The sequence below is a fragment of the Sparus aurata genome, chromosome 24 (genome assembly GCF_900880675.1).
Source record: "Sparus aurata chromosome 24, fSpaAur1.1, whole genome shotgun sequence".
Taxonomy (NCBI): Eukaryota; Metazoa; Chordata; class Actinopteri; order Spariformes; family Sparidae; genus Sparus; species Sparus aurata.
In genome coordinates this window covers 2,846,303-2,861,361 of record NC_044210.1, presented here as the reverse complement: position 1 = coordinate 2,861,361, position 15,059 = coordinate 2,846,303, and the positions used below count along the sequence as shown (strand labels likewise).

At 43.4% G+C, this 15,059-nt stretch overlaps 1 protein-coding gene across 6 annotated transcripts in view; it reads right to left on the bottom strand.

The window, feature by feature from the left end:
• The window catches only part of dgkza (diacylglycerol kinase, zeta a), a 109,213-nt gene that overhangs the window by 87,314 nt on the left and 6,840 nt on the right, over positions 1-15,059 (bottom strand). For 4 of the 6 annotated variants that reach the window (XM_030409603.1, XM_030409604.1, XM_030409605.1 and 1 more), the window contains exon 1: positions 2,629-2,745. The exons of 1 other annotated variant lie outside the window; for it this stretch is intronic. Coding sequence is in view for 1 of the 5 variants with exons in the window: in XM_030409608.1 (XP_030265468.1) it covers positions 4,514-4,911 (398 nt within the window). In the remaining 4 variants the exon portion in view is untranslated. Of the gene's footprint in view, positions 1-2,628; positions 2,746-4,513; positions 6,084-15,059 lie in introns of those variants that run through there. One more of the 6 variants, XM_030409608.1, reaches the window with a different exon arrangement.

Sequence of the window (15,059 nt, the reverse complement as noted above, 5' to 3'; positions counted from 1 at the left end):
AAGCATTTTCCTCACAGAGCACCATTATAAAATGTTAATTACAAAATTCAGGGTCAAATTAAAAAAAATACCATTAACAGGAAAGTACTGGCTCCCATGTCAACTAGAATGGCACCGAGTAGACCGCTTCCACCAAGGAACAACAGTCCCTTTACTTCAATCACGCCTAATCCAGTATCAAATAAGTCATCTGCTAGATTCAGATTTCTATTTGGATCCGCATCAAATTGTGTTGAGAAAAGCCCTGTCTTGCAATGTTAAAGAAAGTGAGAAAAAGCTCCTGGACCCGTCACTGTATCCAGATCCACACCAAAGCTTAATGCGGTCTAATCTGGGCCCAGACCCATCCTCCATCCAAGTTTCGTGGTAAAAATAAGGGGTGAAAACGAAACCTCCTTGGCAGCGGCAATAAAAAGAAAGATGAATTCATCCCTCATAAATGATCTAATATTCTGTTTATAAATGTGCCTCTGAGTATCATTGGACTGAAAGCTGTTGTCGACTGCGAAATAATAACAGTCAGTGAAATGGGTAAACAGCCTGAACGATGTTTTACTCCCAGGTTACACCTCTCACCTCATATTTCATGTCCAGCTCATCATTTCACCCGCAGCTATCGCTACAACGTGTGAGTTATGCACATTCTGGGCATGCTATCTCCCCTTCATAAATATCAGTCGATGTGTCAGCAAAGGCCTTCTCGTGGTTTTATACGCGTAAACATTGTTTATACATTTGGCTCCGCTTCTTTATACGCCCACCATTCATTCCGACCACCTCCCTATGACTCATGCGCAGCACAGAGGCAAGTGTTTAAAAGTAACTTGTAGAAAGACGGAGTAGCAGGGAAGGTTTTCAGTCCAATCCCCTGCTGGAACAGGCCCCAGAAACCCTTCACCCCAGTGAAAGACTTCCTGCCTCAGTGTGACATTCGAACATCAACCGTGAGCTGGGACTACATTTGGGGATTTGGAGCACGAGAGGAACTTTTAACTCATTTCTATTATGCTTTAATGCTGCAGAAGACAGTACAGGGAACACTTACTTATTTCCCTGCACTTTTCACAGTGATGAAGTGACTCACGCACTTTTGTCTAACTTCTCACAGCCTCCCTCGCTCTCTCTATCTTACCCTCTAACAGCGAGATTATGTTTTCAGTGAAAACAGGCAGCGTCTCATTATCACACCCTCTCTCTCTCTGTTGTCAGTCCAACATGGCGACAACATGTTTTTACACTAAACAGCAGCCTAAACATCGGCCCACACACACAAATACAGGCACCAAAGAAATCTTGCTCAGCATAATACCCCAAAACCTTTACAGGCACGTAAAGGCACGGCATCGTGCCAAATGCACTTATTGTAAGCCGCTTTGGACAAAAGTTAAATGCCCTAAATGTAAATGTACGCACAAGGGTATAATCTTTAAATGACTGCATAATTTTATTGAACATTAGCTCAGTGTCGGCGGTATCATTTAGTAGCGGTCCAAAGACCTTCTCTAACAGTGATGGAAAAAGTTTGTCACTATAGCTTCATAAATGATGTTAACAGCTGCTCCTTGTAATTTGCTTTTCTTGGGCCCTGCCCCAAAAAATCGGAAAGCACTACAAGCGAAACCTTTTTACATTCCGCCAAACCAACCAAGGTAAAAAAAAAAAAAAAGTGCAAAGACGTCCAAGGAGTCTAGACTGTCACACACTTTCCTCCACAGTCACCTGACCTCAAACCCACTGAACATTTATGGGGACAAGGCATGTTTGTGGAACACTGTCAGCTTCTGCTGGAATAACATGAGTCACCGGGCTTTGCATAAACTCGCGGAGTCCTTAATGTCGTTAGAGCAAAAAAGGGGAACATACCATATACAGAGATTCTAAATGCACTTAGATTCAATTACATGCTCAGCTGACTTAATGTGAAAGGGCACTAAATGTTCGTGTTTCAAAAGTTTTACTCGTTGTGGTTGCTCTGCACTTGTGCACATTGTAAAGTTGGTTTTGAAAGTAATTCTATCCTGCATGCTGGTTTGTCGTGTCAGTAAAAGAATAATGACACTGTATAACAAAAAGTATAGTTTGCTGGAGTTTTAAATACTACTTGAGGTGAGGCCTTATGAGGCTGATGCATATTTAGAAGTTCCTACTGAACTTCTGGATTTCACCCGCCAATATTGTAACACACTGTTAAACAAAACTAAATCAAATACTAATAAAAATAAAGTGCCGCCTACAATCTAGTCACCGCGAATGAAACCCGAATCCTACGGTGGTTGGAAACACGGGCGAGCATGGCACTACCATGAACCTGCTCATTCTTCATGATCCATCATTTTGCCTTATTTGTGGTGAAAGTTGCCACATGTCAGCCGGTTATGATGCCCTTTGCCTGGCTTGACTGAAAACTAGGAAGAACACAGCACTGCATCAGCCCACTAACAACCCCACTATTACTACATTGTTAAATTCATTTGCATAAACCGTTACAACAACCCGAAATATAAATCTTATCTACCACTGTGTGAAATGAATCCTTGCTAAATTAAACATTTTTAGTTCGTCAGAAAGCTCATGCAATGTACTTTATGCTAAAATATACAAAACACAAAGAGTAAATTAGGAGCCAACCTGAACAATGAGGAGAAAACTATCCATCCATGCCTCTTTCTCAGATGTCTAACTGCCAGGCTCACACTAAACCCCGGTGTACAGTGACTGCTAATGGGGAGCAGAGGAAGAGAGAGAGAGAGAGAGAGAGAGAGAGAGACAGAGAGAGAGAGACAGAGAGAGACAGAGAGGGTGTGGCTCAGAGAGAGAGAGAGCCTGAGAAAGGACTAAAATATCTTAGTGTACTTCCTGACAAGCTGAGCGCACAACTGTCGGAATAATATTCGCGCGCACACACACAAACACACACACACACACACTAGAAAAAAGAAAGAGGAAACAACAAAGGCCTAGGAAAGATTTTCAAATCCTTATTCCAACATGCCACCCCATGCACACAGCACTCAGAAAATGAGGCTACCTTTGTCATCACATCATTTGCTTTATATTTGTGTTTTTGTCCTGTTTTTTTTTTTTTTTTACTTTTTTCTATGTTAATCTTCAAATGACGTTCTTCATGGATCACTGGCTCTATATTAGGGTTCAGTAGTGAGTGCAACACCAGTAACATAGGAACATAGGCCGCAATGATTTATCGTCCTCAAACTGGAATTACAATCTGCAAGAGCGCAAGAGCTGCAGCTGCACTTCCATAAGTCTCACTGTTAAACAGGTGGAACGAGCTGACAGCTGTACTGACAGCGTTCACTGGTACATGTGGGTTGCTTTTGCATCAGGGACCTGGGTACGGATCTGGGTGCACTTGACTCTGGGTAGAAGAAGGGAGGGGGGCAATCATACTCTGGAACAGTATGAAACAACTGTACCTAATGCGAGAACACCCTACATTTTCAGGAGCAGCCAGCAAATTAACATTATACCAAAATAAAAACCTTGGTTCTTGTGCTAACCAGTCAACATGCTCCTCTGACTTTGTGGTCTTCACACTCGAAGATGGACAGAAACACCACAGAACGACATTTTGAAAAGTAGCACTGATTTGTTGTCAAGATAGCCGATTGGCTCCCTTTACTTTGACACCAGCTAGCACAGATAAGACCAGCCGAATTAGCCACAAGTGACCACGCTGACAGTGGTGTGGTTTAATGTGTCTGTCAGAGCTGGAAGCACAACTGTTGCTGTTGTTACGGTTGGCATGACAACTGCGACCCCGCTGCCGTGGGAATCATGTCTCCCATCCACATGATGACTATTGACCCACAGGCAAGGTTACACACACATACACATATTCACACACAAACACACACATAAATATAATCTGGATCCTGCGTCAAGTCACCGGCACGGCAGGAAATAGCACAGCTGGAAATACCCGAGTGCTCTTCCAAACATGTGAATTATCATATGGCTGTGTTATGTCATGTACCAAAACACATGTATACAAAGGCAGATTGTGCACTCCACATAATGCGCCCATGGACATGTATTACCTCCATCTGAGACAGTCTGGGCCCAAGCCCTTCTGTGCACATAAACCAAGTGCAGAGACACACCGTGCACATACCCGTACAGAGGGGTCAGCTGACAGGTCATGTGACTACAAGAAGACAGCCATACAAATGTATGTTTTGCAATGCCTCTAGGGGTGTGTGACATTACATACATGAGTATATGTTTCAGTAGAAATATCAAAGGCCCTATGTGTGTCAGAGGATCTACAGGAGTGAGTCCGAGGGTGTGTGTGTGTGTGTGTGTGTGTGTGTGTACAGATCAGGCTTGGTGACCAGCCTTTGTATGACTTCCAAGCACTCCACATCTGTTCACTGGTAAGGGCAGGAGACTCATTCTCAGCCGACGGCTCCACCTGCTGGTGACCACCACCACTTACCCACGATCTTTAAACTATTTAATATTCTGGATCTTGTTTGCACTCATTCAGTCTTACCTCCTGTTGAAGAGCTTGAGTCCGGTGAAAGACTTGGAGCAGCCGCTAAGCGTCTCCTTATCTTCCTCCACGCAGATTGGGTGGGCTGTGGAGGAGACCGGAGGACGAGCGGAGGAGGATGGCAGAGAGGAGTTAGAGGAGGAAGACGCAGAGCTGAATTCTTCATAATCTGCTTCTACATTTAGTAACCCCTCTTCTTCTTCCTCATCTTCTTCTTCTTCTTCTCCTCCTCTTCCTGTTTCTCCCCGTTGTTCTTCAGGTGCACCACCGAAGGCCTCAAGTCCAGCCCCATGTTCCAGGTCAGTATCTGTTCCCTGGTCAGGATCCATGACATACATTTCTTCAGTTCCTGTGGTGTCATGTCTTGTCACATTTTGGCAGGAAAGGCTGCAACTCATGGAATTCTGGGTAGTTGTTGCAGAATTTGCAATAATCCTCCAAAGAAAAAGTCCTTATATAAGCGAAGTCCTGTATAGTACCCAGAGGAGGACTCAAACGTTCCTTTGCGTACTCCAAATATCCTCCCAAGGTGTTCAAAAGAATGCCATGTAGAGGAGCAGTTCAAATCCTCCAAAATGTAGTCTATGAAACTGACAAGCCTAGAATGGTATCTACCTTAAAAATGTGATCATGTGATTCTTACCTACTCTGGTCAGATACTGGACAAGGCTCTTAAAGATATACTCAAACAGTGTCCAACAGCTAGACCCCAAGGACCCAAACTTCCAAATGTACTGTACTCAAAGTACTACATTTAAAGTGTTATAGTGAAACTGCTAAATGAAGTGATTTCTGCAGCAGGTACAGCTACAACAGCACTACAGCTTTTAGTAGTATGGTTAAAGCAGTGAACTGTTCATCAAACTATAGGCCTGTTTGAAACATTGTGTTTGAACAAAGTAGTTTTATGAATGTACTTGAGTATTAAGAGTATTACGCTCAGTGTATTACTACGACTAATTATTACTACACAGGAAACTGCACCGGGACTTCAAACATGGCTACTCTGCAGACACTACAAAGTCAATAATCCACATGCCAAAGGTCTTTTACAAGACACACAGGTGCGTGTGTGCGTGTGTGTGTGTGTGTGTGTGTGTGTGTGTGTGTGTGTGTGTGTGTGTGTGCAGTGAGAGATTAGTGTTGGGTCCTTAGGGAGAGATAATCCCTCTCAGCATTCCCTCCACGGCTCCCACTCAGTAGTAGTGCTGTCAGAAGCAGTAGTATCAGTTTCAGTGCAGTAGTAGTCCAGTTCCTGTCACACTCAGCCACTGTTCCCTCTTGTCTGTTTGTTCTTCAGCTTCTCACTTGTTTGTTCTTCCTCCTCTCTCCTCTCCTTCTTGTCCCTTCTTCACCAAGTTTAGTCGGTTTCCTCCTCCTCCTCCTCCTCCTCTTCCTCCTCCTGCCACTCCTCGTCTTCGGTGTCCTGCCGACTTTAATTACACTCTCTGTGAGCGGCACATTGACCCACACGCACACACACGACTGAGTCGCACACTGCTACACACTCACACACACTCCAGTAAACACTGATCCTCTACTACCCGCCCGGCTCAAACCAGGAAGTAGATAATGACAACAATCAGGGCCTCACTGTTAGCTGCCCTGTCACATGCCTGACTGAAATTCTCTCACTGACTAACTGCTGCTCGCTTTCGACCGCTTGCCTTGATCTAGTTTTGTTTCGCCATTTGCATTATGTTCCCAGTGTGGCCAGTATGAAACCAATCCAACTCCTGAATCGGCCCAAGTGTGTAAAGACAAATTAGAATGACATGTCATTACAGAAACAAATGAAAAGATGATCACCTTGAGGACAGGTGTGTGCGTGTGTGTGTGCACGTGTGTGTATCTGAAACATTTGTATTTGGAACTGAAACAATACTCTTGAACAGAACAGTTCCAAAGTTTCAACTTAGCCATAAATCATAAAATGGAGTGCTGATCCGAATAAACACTGTGGTTCAATGTGAGCTGAACTGCATGCATTTAAAGGAGAAAACAGTGAGACTGACAGACTGAAACACACCCACACAAACACAAATAGACTCACACCCACACTCAACACTCACTGTGCTTCAGAGTCACTCACCCTTTTTTTAACATGCTGCTGTAAATGCCCACATGAGGGTGCTGTCTAACAGACAACCAGACAATCTATGAGCGGTTCAGTTTGTGTCATGATTCAGTATCCAGTGGCAGTATGGAATCTCTCTAATATTCCTTCATCTAGGGAGGTGAAGACATATGTTAGCTTCAAGGCTTCAAGGAACTTCTAATTTTTGGTGATTTTGCTGACAAAAGCTAGCTGCATAGCTATAAGGTAATGTATATGTGGTTATGTAAAAAATAACGCAAGGACTGTAATATGGTGCGTGTATAACAAAGATCTGTTCACAGATTAGTAGGTATCTGCTTGTACCTGTGCATTACTGTGCCCCAGATAAATACCTGACACTGTTCTCGTGGGAACTCTCTTGTGTGCCCTGATAGACAAAGGAGAACGCCAATCGTCCGGGCCTATTAAGGTGCTGCAGCAATCAGCAGCAAGGTTGTGCTGCAGTGTGCCCCGTTGGTGTGAGGTAATGTAGTGAACTTCAACCGATAGACAGATGAAAAAGTAATAGTTAACAAACCAGGAAGTGAGGCATATCGTTATGGTGGGGTTTAAATTGGTGCACGAGACCAAATGAGGGAATACAAGTGAAACACAAAGACATCCAATCTGTCACACACACACACATCACCATCAGTATTTCTGCTGTTCCGAGAACTGAAAAAGCTCCACATGAGCCGTTATCTACATCAACTCTGAGAGGCGTAGTTCCCATGCGACTATGACAGGCGGAAGGAGAAGTAATTCCTAACGACTGGGTATCATTTGCAGATCCTGGTGATAGGGAAGATACTTTCCACTGTGTCCCTGTTGATAATTAAGCAAAAGATTTTTCACAGAATTACTGAGTTTGGATATCGATCGTTCAATATGAAAATCAACAATACAACAGTAACATTTGGGATCAGAAGTGTCTTTATTTGTGCATCAATCTGCACATTCGCTGATGGCTCAGATAGGGACTGGATAGACAGTGGAATAGACCTTTGCAAATTACAATTTATTGTTTTCTCACTGTGCTTTATTGTTTGTTAAAGCTTAATAATAGATTAGGGGGAACTTCATGGTTATAGTAACGACGGACCTACAAACTGTAGCAGTAGAAGTTGTAAAAAAAAAAAGAAGAAGTAAAATCATGTAGGGCAGTCCGGGAGCATGCAAGATGGCACCGCAGGGTAAGCTGAACGCACACAAACACAAATGAGAGGCCCAAAAACAGAGCCAGAATTATGAGACTGGGTAGGGGTGAGAGAAATGAAACAACAGAGACAGAGGGAGGAAGAGAGAGAGGGGAAGAAGAGGGAGAACACGCATCACACCTCCCTTTTTATTTTGTATTAGTGCGGCGCCTGTTCCAAGCGTGCCTGCTTGGAACAGGCTGATAGCTCGCTGCTCGTTGCTCTCATAATCAACACAGAAAACCAGCACCGGGTACATTACATTGTTTTGGGGTTTTTCTTTACAGATCAATCTGACCATTCGTTTTTTGATTTTAAGACTGATTGTTTTTTTGTTCTTTTAGGCACATGGCAACTTTGAGGAGGGAATGAGGTGCAGATGGGAAAAGGTCAGGAACTTCAGTTGAGTGGAATGAGGTGACGGCAGGGCAGAGGGAATATGTTGGATAGGTAGGGCAACCAAGATTAGTGTGACCTCTTGTTACCCTCACTTTTTTATCCCACATTATCATCTGAGGTATAATTTCTTGAGTAATAGGCAAAAACAGGATTTGTGAGGTTAAGTGACCATGACCTTTGACCTTCGCCCACTGATACCTTCATTTTTGTGCCCAAGTCGAAGTTAGTGCCAAAATTTAAGAAGCTCCCTCAAGGCGTTCTTAAGATAATGCGCTGGCAGAAATGGGTCAGACGAATGTGCATATGTATACAGGTTGGACGCTGGACAAGCTGAAAATATTACGCCTCCAGCCACGGCTATCGCCCGCACGGATGCGTAACAAAACATCCATACGCTGTGAGTAGGAGAGGAATAAAAGAAGCACAGAATGAAAGGAAGGCTGTTGTTGAGATTGTCATTTCAGTCCTCCTGACTGACAAATGCATATGCACAGAAGCACAGACGCACACATCTGCTGCTCTCTCCTTTCTGTTATAGCTTTCCCCTATTATCCGTCGCCCACTCACTATTTCCATGACAAATAAAATGCCGCTCGACAGCATGACACACTATTCAGAGAGATCCTTTTAACTTCCCAACACCCACCGCTGACCTATTTTTCTCTGTATTTCTCTAACGAAGTACTCTGATTATAAATTCTAACATTAATCCTAAACCTGACCCCAAAGCAAACAATTTTCCTAATGAGTTGCAGAAAAAAGTGTCCACAGAGGTAAGCCCTTCTCTCTCTTTCAGTCTTCAAACCAGATTACGGTTATTGGGACGATGGATACTTATTTCATGTAAATGAACATTTGAAAAACATTGGGCCAATTGGACTCCCTCGGAAATTCTATAAAAATCCAACTGGCTTCACTACTGTTAGAGATGTTTAAACAGCCCCTCTCTACAACCTGCTCTCATACAGACCTCCATCTCTCGGATCCTCAAGAAGGAAAAAGACATAATTATTCTTCTCTCCAGGATCACTTTCATCCATTGAAATAAAAATATTCTTAAAGGCCTTTGTTCATTGACTGGAATCTATAATACTGTCCTCTCCAATACAGCAGTTGACAGATTCAGCCCTTTGATTGCTACTTATCCTCAATCAGTGTTGTCGACAAACTCTGAACAATTCTAAAATGTCTCCCTCTAACATGGAATACAAAAAAAGCCAGATCCCAATCTGATCAAGTGGGACATCCTGAAACAAGTCCATTGCGTGGCTATCCCATGGGTGGAGGGGGTGTGCATGATCTACAGCGGGATTTAGGTGGGTGGTGCGAGTCAAGTGGTTTCTACATGAATGCCGGGAACCTGTTTCCCAGCAGAGCAACGCAATGTAACAAGACCATCAATGTTATTCACTTCAACTGTCTGGGATTTTAATGTTGCGGCTAACTGGTGCAGAAACACTGATCTAGTGTCTCTTACATTCTTTCAGTTCAAAACTGTTCGATTCAAAAGCAATTTCTTCCCATTTAACCAACCAGCCTGAAAACTATCCCTGTCAACAGTTCCACCCCAGCTCTCCAAACCACAGCTTCAATAGCTTGGCATCCTTGTCACACTACATATTCATCAGTTAGGTGATTGAAATTGCATGGCCCTAACAACAAAAAAATGTAATCTGACTTGTCCCTGTCTCCTTCACAATACACACCTTGCCTCATCGCTACTGACAACTTGAATATATGCGCAGGAATAAGACAGCATTTGAAGATGTCTGAACGACCATCTCTTCACACCAGCTAGAAATGAGCCTATGATTTTGTCCTTGGCTTGAAAAGGCCCGCGTCGTTTGGGGTGCTTGAGAAAAATGGATCCTGACTGAAGAGCATAGTGAAATCAAGGTTTATAAGGGAACCAATCTGTATGCGGATGGTGTCACTTCTCTACAGCCATTACACAGCGCAGTCAGTATTTACCTCAGAATAATAAAGAAAAGAAAAGAATCAACAAGTTTCTATCGCCAGTCTCAGGAGGTATGCTTTGCATAGTTATGGGCGCCACATTCTATGACTGGTTTCCTCATTGTTTTCCGATTTATTATTTAATATGATTACATACTTGCCATTTATGTTCTCTAGTTTCACTGTCATATTACAATTCCGACACTTCTCGTCCCATTAGTTACGCTTCCTTCTTTCCTCTCCTCATGATGCTTTGTCTGAAACTTCCTGTTTCACGTTGATACTGACCTCTCTTCCCGTCCGTGTGATTACCTGCCCTTCCCTAACGTGTTGCACCTGTGTCTTATTGTCTCCGATCCCCCAGAGCATGTAATGTAGTCTCAGTGTCCCCTCTCTTTCTTGCCAGTTTGGCTTGTTCCTGCGTCATAGCTTTCTAGCATTCCCTTTGTGGGAGTTTTTGATAGCCTCTTGTTTGGACCAGTTTTCTACCTTTCTTCCTGTCGATTTCTTTAACTCTGCCTCGCTGATTGTCATTATAGGACTCATTGGGGCATTTTCTTTAACAAGGTATTGCTATAGAAGAGCAAACAACTGGAAGGCCTGTGATGGGGGACACAAACTCCAGTCTCCCACATTAAAGCTGAATGGGTAACATGGCCACACCCAGCTGACAAAAAACATTCCATTCAAACGTGAAGTAGTGGGCTGATCAAACTAATAACCTCATGATACCACAGCAAAGCATTTACGAAAGAATCTTTCTCGAGATCGTGGGTGCGTTTGGAATCTGGTTGTCCACTCGCCAGGCCGGTCGCAGAGGTGGCGGTTCGATCCACGCGACACTGCGCCCCGATAACTGCAGTGTCACGCCATGTTGATGTCATATTCACACTGATGCGCAAGTTGATGAATCACCAGTACAAATCGGCACCATCTGTCTGATGACTGAATCGGTGCCATCTGCAGAGGCCTCCTGTACCCACGTCAGTGCCAGCTACATTTGTGAGATGAAATTTGGAGGAGTTTTTACATTGTACAAAACTCTGATTGCATCATTGCAAAATGAATTGGGGCATCGCCGATTTCTTTTGTTTACGAAAGCATTGCAAAAAGAGCAAAGAAGTGAGGGACAGATTTACAATTACTGCAGGGTATAGTTGTAGGTGACTCCATTTCCTCTCCCCTGTGGGAGGACAGCAGCGATCAGTGTCATTGATTGACCTACTTGCTGTATCTGACCCCCGCAGACTGACAGCTAATGCTATCTGGGAGTTTTGTGTCTGTTGACTGCTAGCTGGAGCAACTATCCTGTGGCAGGGATGGAGAACAAGGATGCGTCACCTGTACGAGTCCAGTGGCTGATGGATGATGCGATAGCGATGATGCGATCACTTGTAATGTTTTAACTTTTAACAGAGCAAATCATTAGGCTTTGGTTTATGAAAATGTCACACCAGCCATTTTTCAGTAAAATATACTGATGTCAAGCTCATAGCAGCATGATAAAGCAATCCAGGCTTTTCAAACCTATCTGCAGCCGGTACAACTATGGACGGAAAGCCACTACCCTAGATAGAACACGATACTCAGTAATGGGATTTGGTACATTTTAAAGGGTAACTCCACCATTTTTACATATTAAAGTGTGTTTACAGGTCTTTGTGACTCTCGAGGATGTCACCAGATGAATGTAATCTGTTAAAATGCCTCTGGTCATGTCACTTAGTATCTCAGTTGCAATGTGGGTAATGTGGACGCCAGGTCTAAAAATGATCAGACCACTGGTCTAGCATTGTACCCCTATAACACAGTCGGACTCATTAAGGGCAGTTAAAAATAACAATGGATTTAAATTAATACAGCAGAACCGGAGATATTATATATAATATCATAATCCAAGCTATCTTTTTCCTTTCCAAATCCTGGACTCTATTGACTTTTACGAAGATGAACATAAAGGCTGCTGAATCAGACATGAGACCAGATGTTAAATGTTCAGCATTCACCCTTTCACACACACACACACATCCAAACACCGGTGACAGAGGCTACTAGCAAGGTTCCACCTGCTAATCAGGAGCGATAACATAAGCACAAATACACCAATGGAAGAGCCACCGGGAGTAATTTGGGTATTCAGTATATTGCTCATGGATACTTTGACATGCAGGGGCCAGGAATCAAGCCACCAACCTTCCAATTGGTGGGCGACTGCTCTGCCTCCTGAGACACGGCCGTATTACCTCTTCTGGTTTTATTTTATGTTTAAGCATCTAAAATCTGGCTCTACAGGCTGAGTAGCATTTTGAATTTTGTGGTCTACTATCATAACTATGAATGAAGATTGGAAGGATTTGGTTTGCAAAGGCAGTGGTCAGCCTCCTCATCAGAGCGTTGGGCCCCGCCCCAGTCAGCAGCAACATTATCATCATAGGTAACCGCCAACAGCATCCAAACTGAAAACTACACCAAGTTCTATGCACAGAAGGAGCTCAGGGCGCGTGTCTGCCTGGCCTTTTTTGCTTTGTATCTTTGCCATCTGTGATAGCTTCCATCTGGTGTACTGTTGTCCTGCATTATGCAAACTTCAGCTTGAGGCGAGAAGTGAATTGTTCTTTCCCTCCCACTCCGTCAGCTGGTCAAGTGGATGCCTCAACATTTGTCAATCATGATCATCGGTATTATTATCAGTCTTGCCTGAGGCTGAAGTATAACCACCACAGAAACTGAAGCACCAGTTTGCAAACACAAGCAATGCAAACGATGATAAGATCAGGCTAAAGGCCTGGCCTGAAAAGTTCATTTAAAACCCACAGTCGAACAGAGACACTTGTCTTACCAGCATCTAAAATGCAACGTTTATTCTGACGGTGACACTAGAGGAAAGAAAATGAGGGCACTTGAATAAACAGGGCTCCTTCTCTGTGGACCATGACTGTCCTCAACAGGTTTTCCTAGCCATCAGGTCAACACAGGTTGAATCTCTTTGCTGGCCAACCCTGCATATTGTGTCCTCCTGCCAGAGCCCTCCACATACACTCAGCTCCCACAGGGGTCTTTTTGAAATAAATAAGGATTTTATGTTGTTTTTTATGCAGAGCTGTTTTGTGTGTGGACGCAGCCTCGGGTTATAAGATAGCTTGTGTTCCAAGATGACACACTCAGGCAAATAATGCTGTTAGAGGAAAGCTCACACAGTGGCCAATACTGAAAGGGTTCATCTCCTGGGAACATTAGTGTCCTAATTCAATCCTGAAGATTAGATTTTACAGCATTTCTTGTGCACACAAAACACAATTTTGTACTAACAGTCCAGCAAAAGTCTTAAAGTCTTGTTTTATTTCCATTACATCCATCAGACAGAATACATATCTAATTATACAGGATAAACACAATTATAGTCCAAGTAGGATTATTATTGCCAGGAAGGCAGTGTTTAATGTCTGATTATTATCAGCATCTGTCAGCCGCAAGAGCACAACGTGTATGAAGTCTTTGCTTTCCAGCTAATGAACGCTCTTTACAGCCGTCTGAAGACAGCAGGTCTGTGTTCCATCAGCAGGCTTTATTGTCACTGATAACCAATGTCAACTTGTGATTACAAACACAAGATGCCGTGGTGACCGTGATTATATTTTGTGCAAACAACATCCCTACTCTAGTCACGTAAAGCTAGTCCACGTGGGCACGAGCCCCGCCACACGTCTGAAACTGTGATTTTTACCAGCTGTCTTTCTTTTTTTTTCGACATTTTCTGACTTCATGATGATTATATATCACCTCGTCTAAGAAAAGGCAGGTAACACAAGATGAAGTACACACACACACACATACACACACACACACACACACACACACACATACAAACCATGCTGCAGTGCCACAGATGCAGCTGATCATTACACAACTCCTCTGGTGAGTCAGGGGGAATTGACAGCCATGGCAGCCCGCCCCACCCCCGCCACCAACGCACGCGCACACAATCCCATCTGGATTACTGATTATACTAAATAATGGTGAGATTATGTGTCGTGCTGGCGGTGACATAAGAAGCTGGCTGATGAACGCCTCCACTCTGTCTCACTTTCTGACCTCCAACTCAGTAACAGAAAACATCCGGTGGCATTTGAGAGAGAAAACAAGAATTAAGCGTCTGAAACAGGGCGAGGGAATTTTCATCCACTTTATTAATGATGACATCTGGTTAGGACAGGCTTTTCACAAATACTCTTCCCTTACAGCAGGTCTTTTATTGTTATATTCTACACTGCAACCAGACTTTATCCCCAAATCAGACACAAGAAAACAATTTTCATGGCACCTGTATCATGTATTAATAGATTTTCATATTTTAAACTGTTCACTATTTTCTGTATTGTAAGGTTTTTTCTTTTTCTTCTCAAGAGATAACCTTTAAAAATGATGCCAGAGAGAGAAACCAAAGTCTAAAGATCCTCTCCAGACATCTAAAGATACATTATGAACATTTAAATATGCTTCATTTCAGAACATAACTACTGAGCACAAGATGTCCACATCTCTGTGTCTGTGACCTGGGGGGGTTAGTTGCATATATTATGTAACAGGTTAATATTACACAGCTTATGAATTTAATCAAAACTGCTGTAACTTATTTCTCTTTGGGATTCGTGCGTGCTGGACGGCTACGTGGATCATCCGTGTAGGTTTGGATGTCCATGCCAACATGAAACATGGAAAACACCAGAGAGGCAGCAGGTCAAACTTTGCTCGGCAGGTCGGCCCAGGATCAGCGAGAGGGCAGCTGCTAAGTGAGCATCCTGTTTACGTAGGAGGAGGGACTACAATCACATCACACGCCAACAGTTTCTATGGCAACAGACAGGCCAATATTTCATTCACGGAGAGAGCAAGTGCG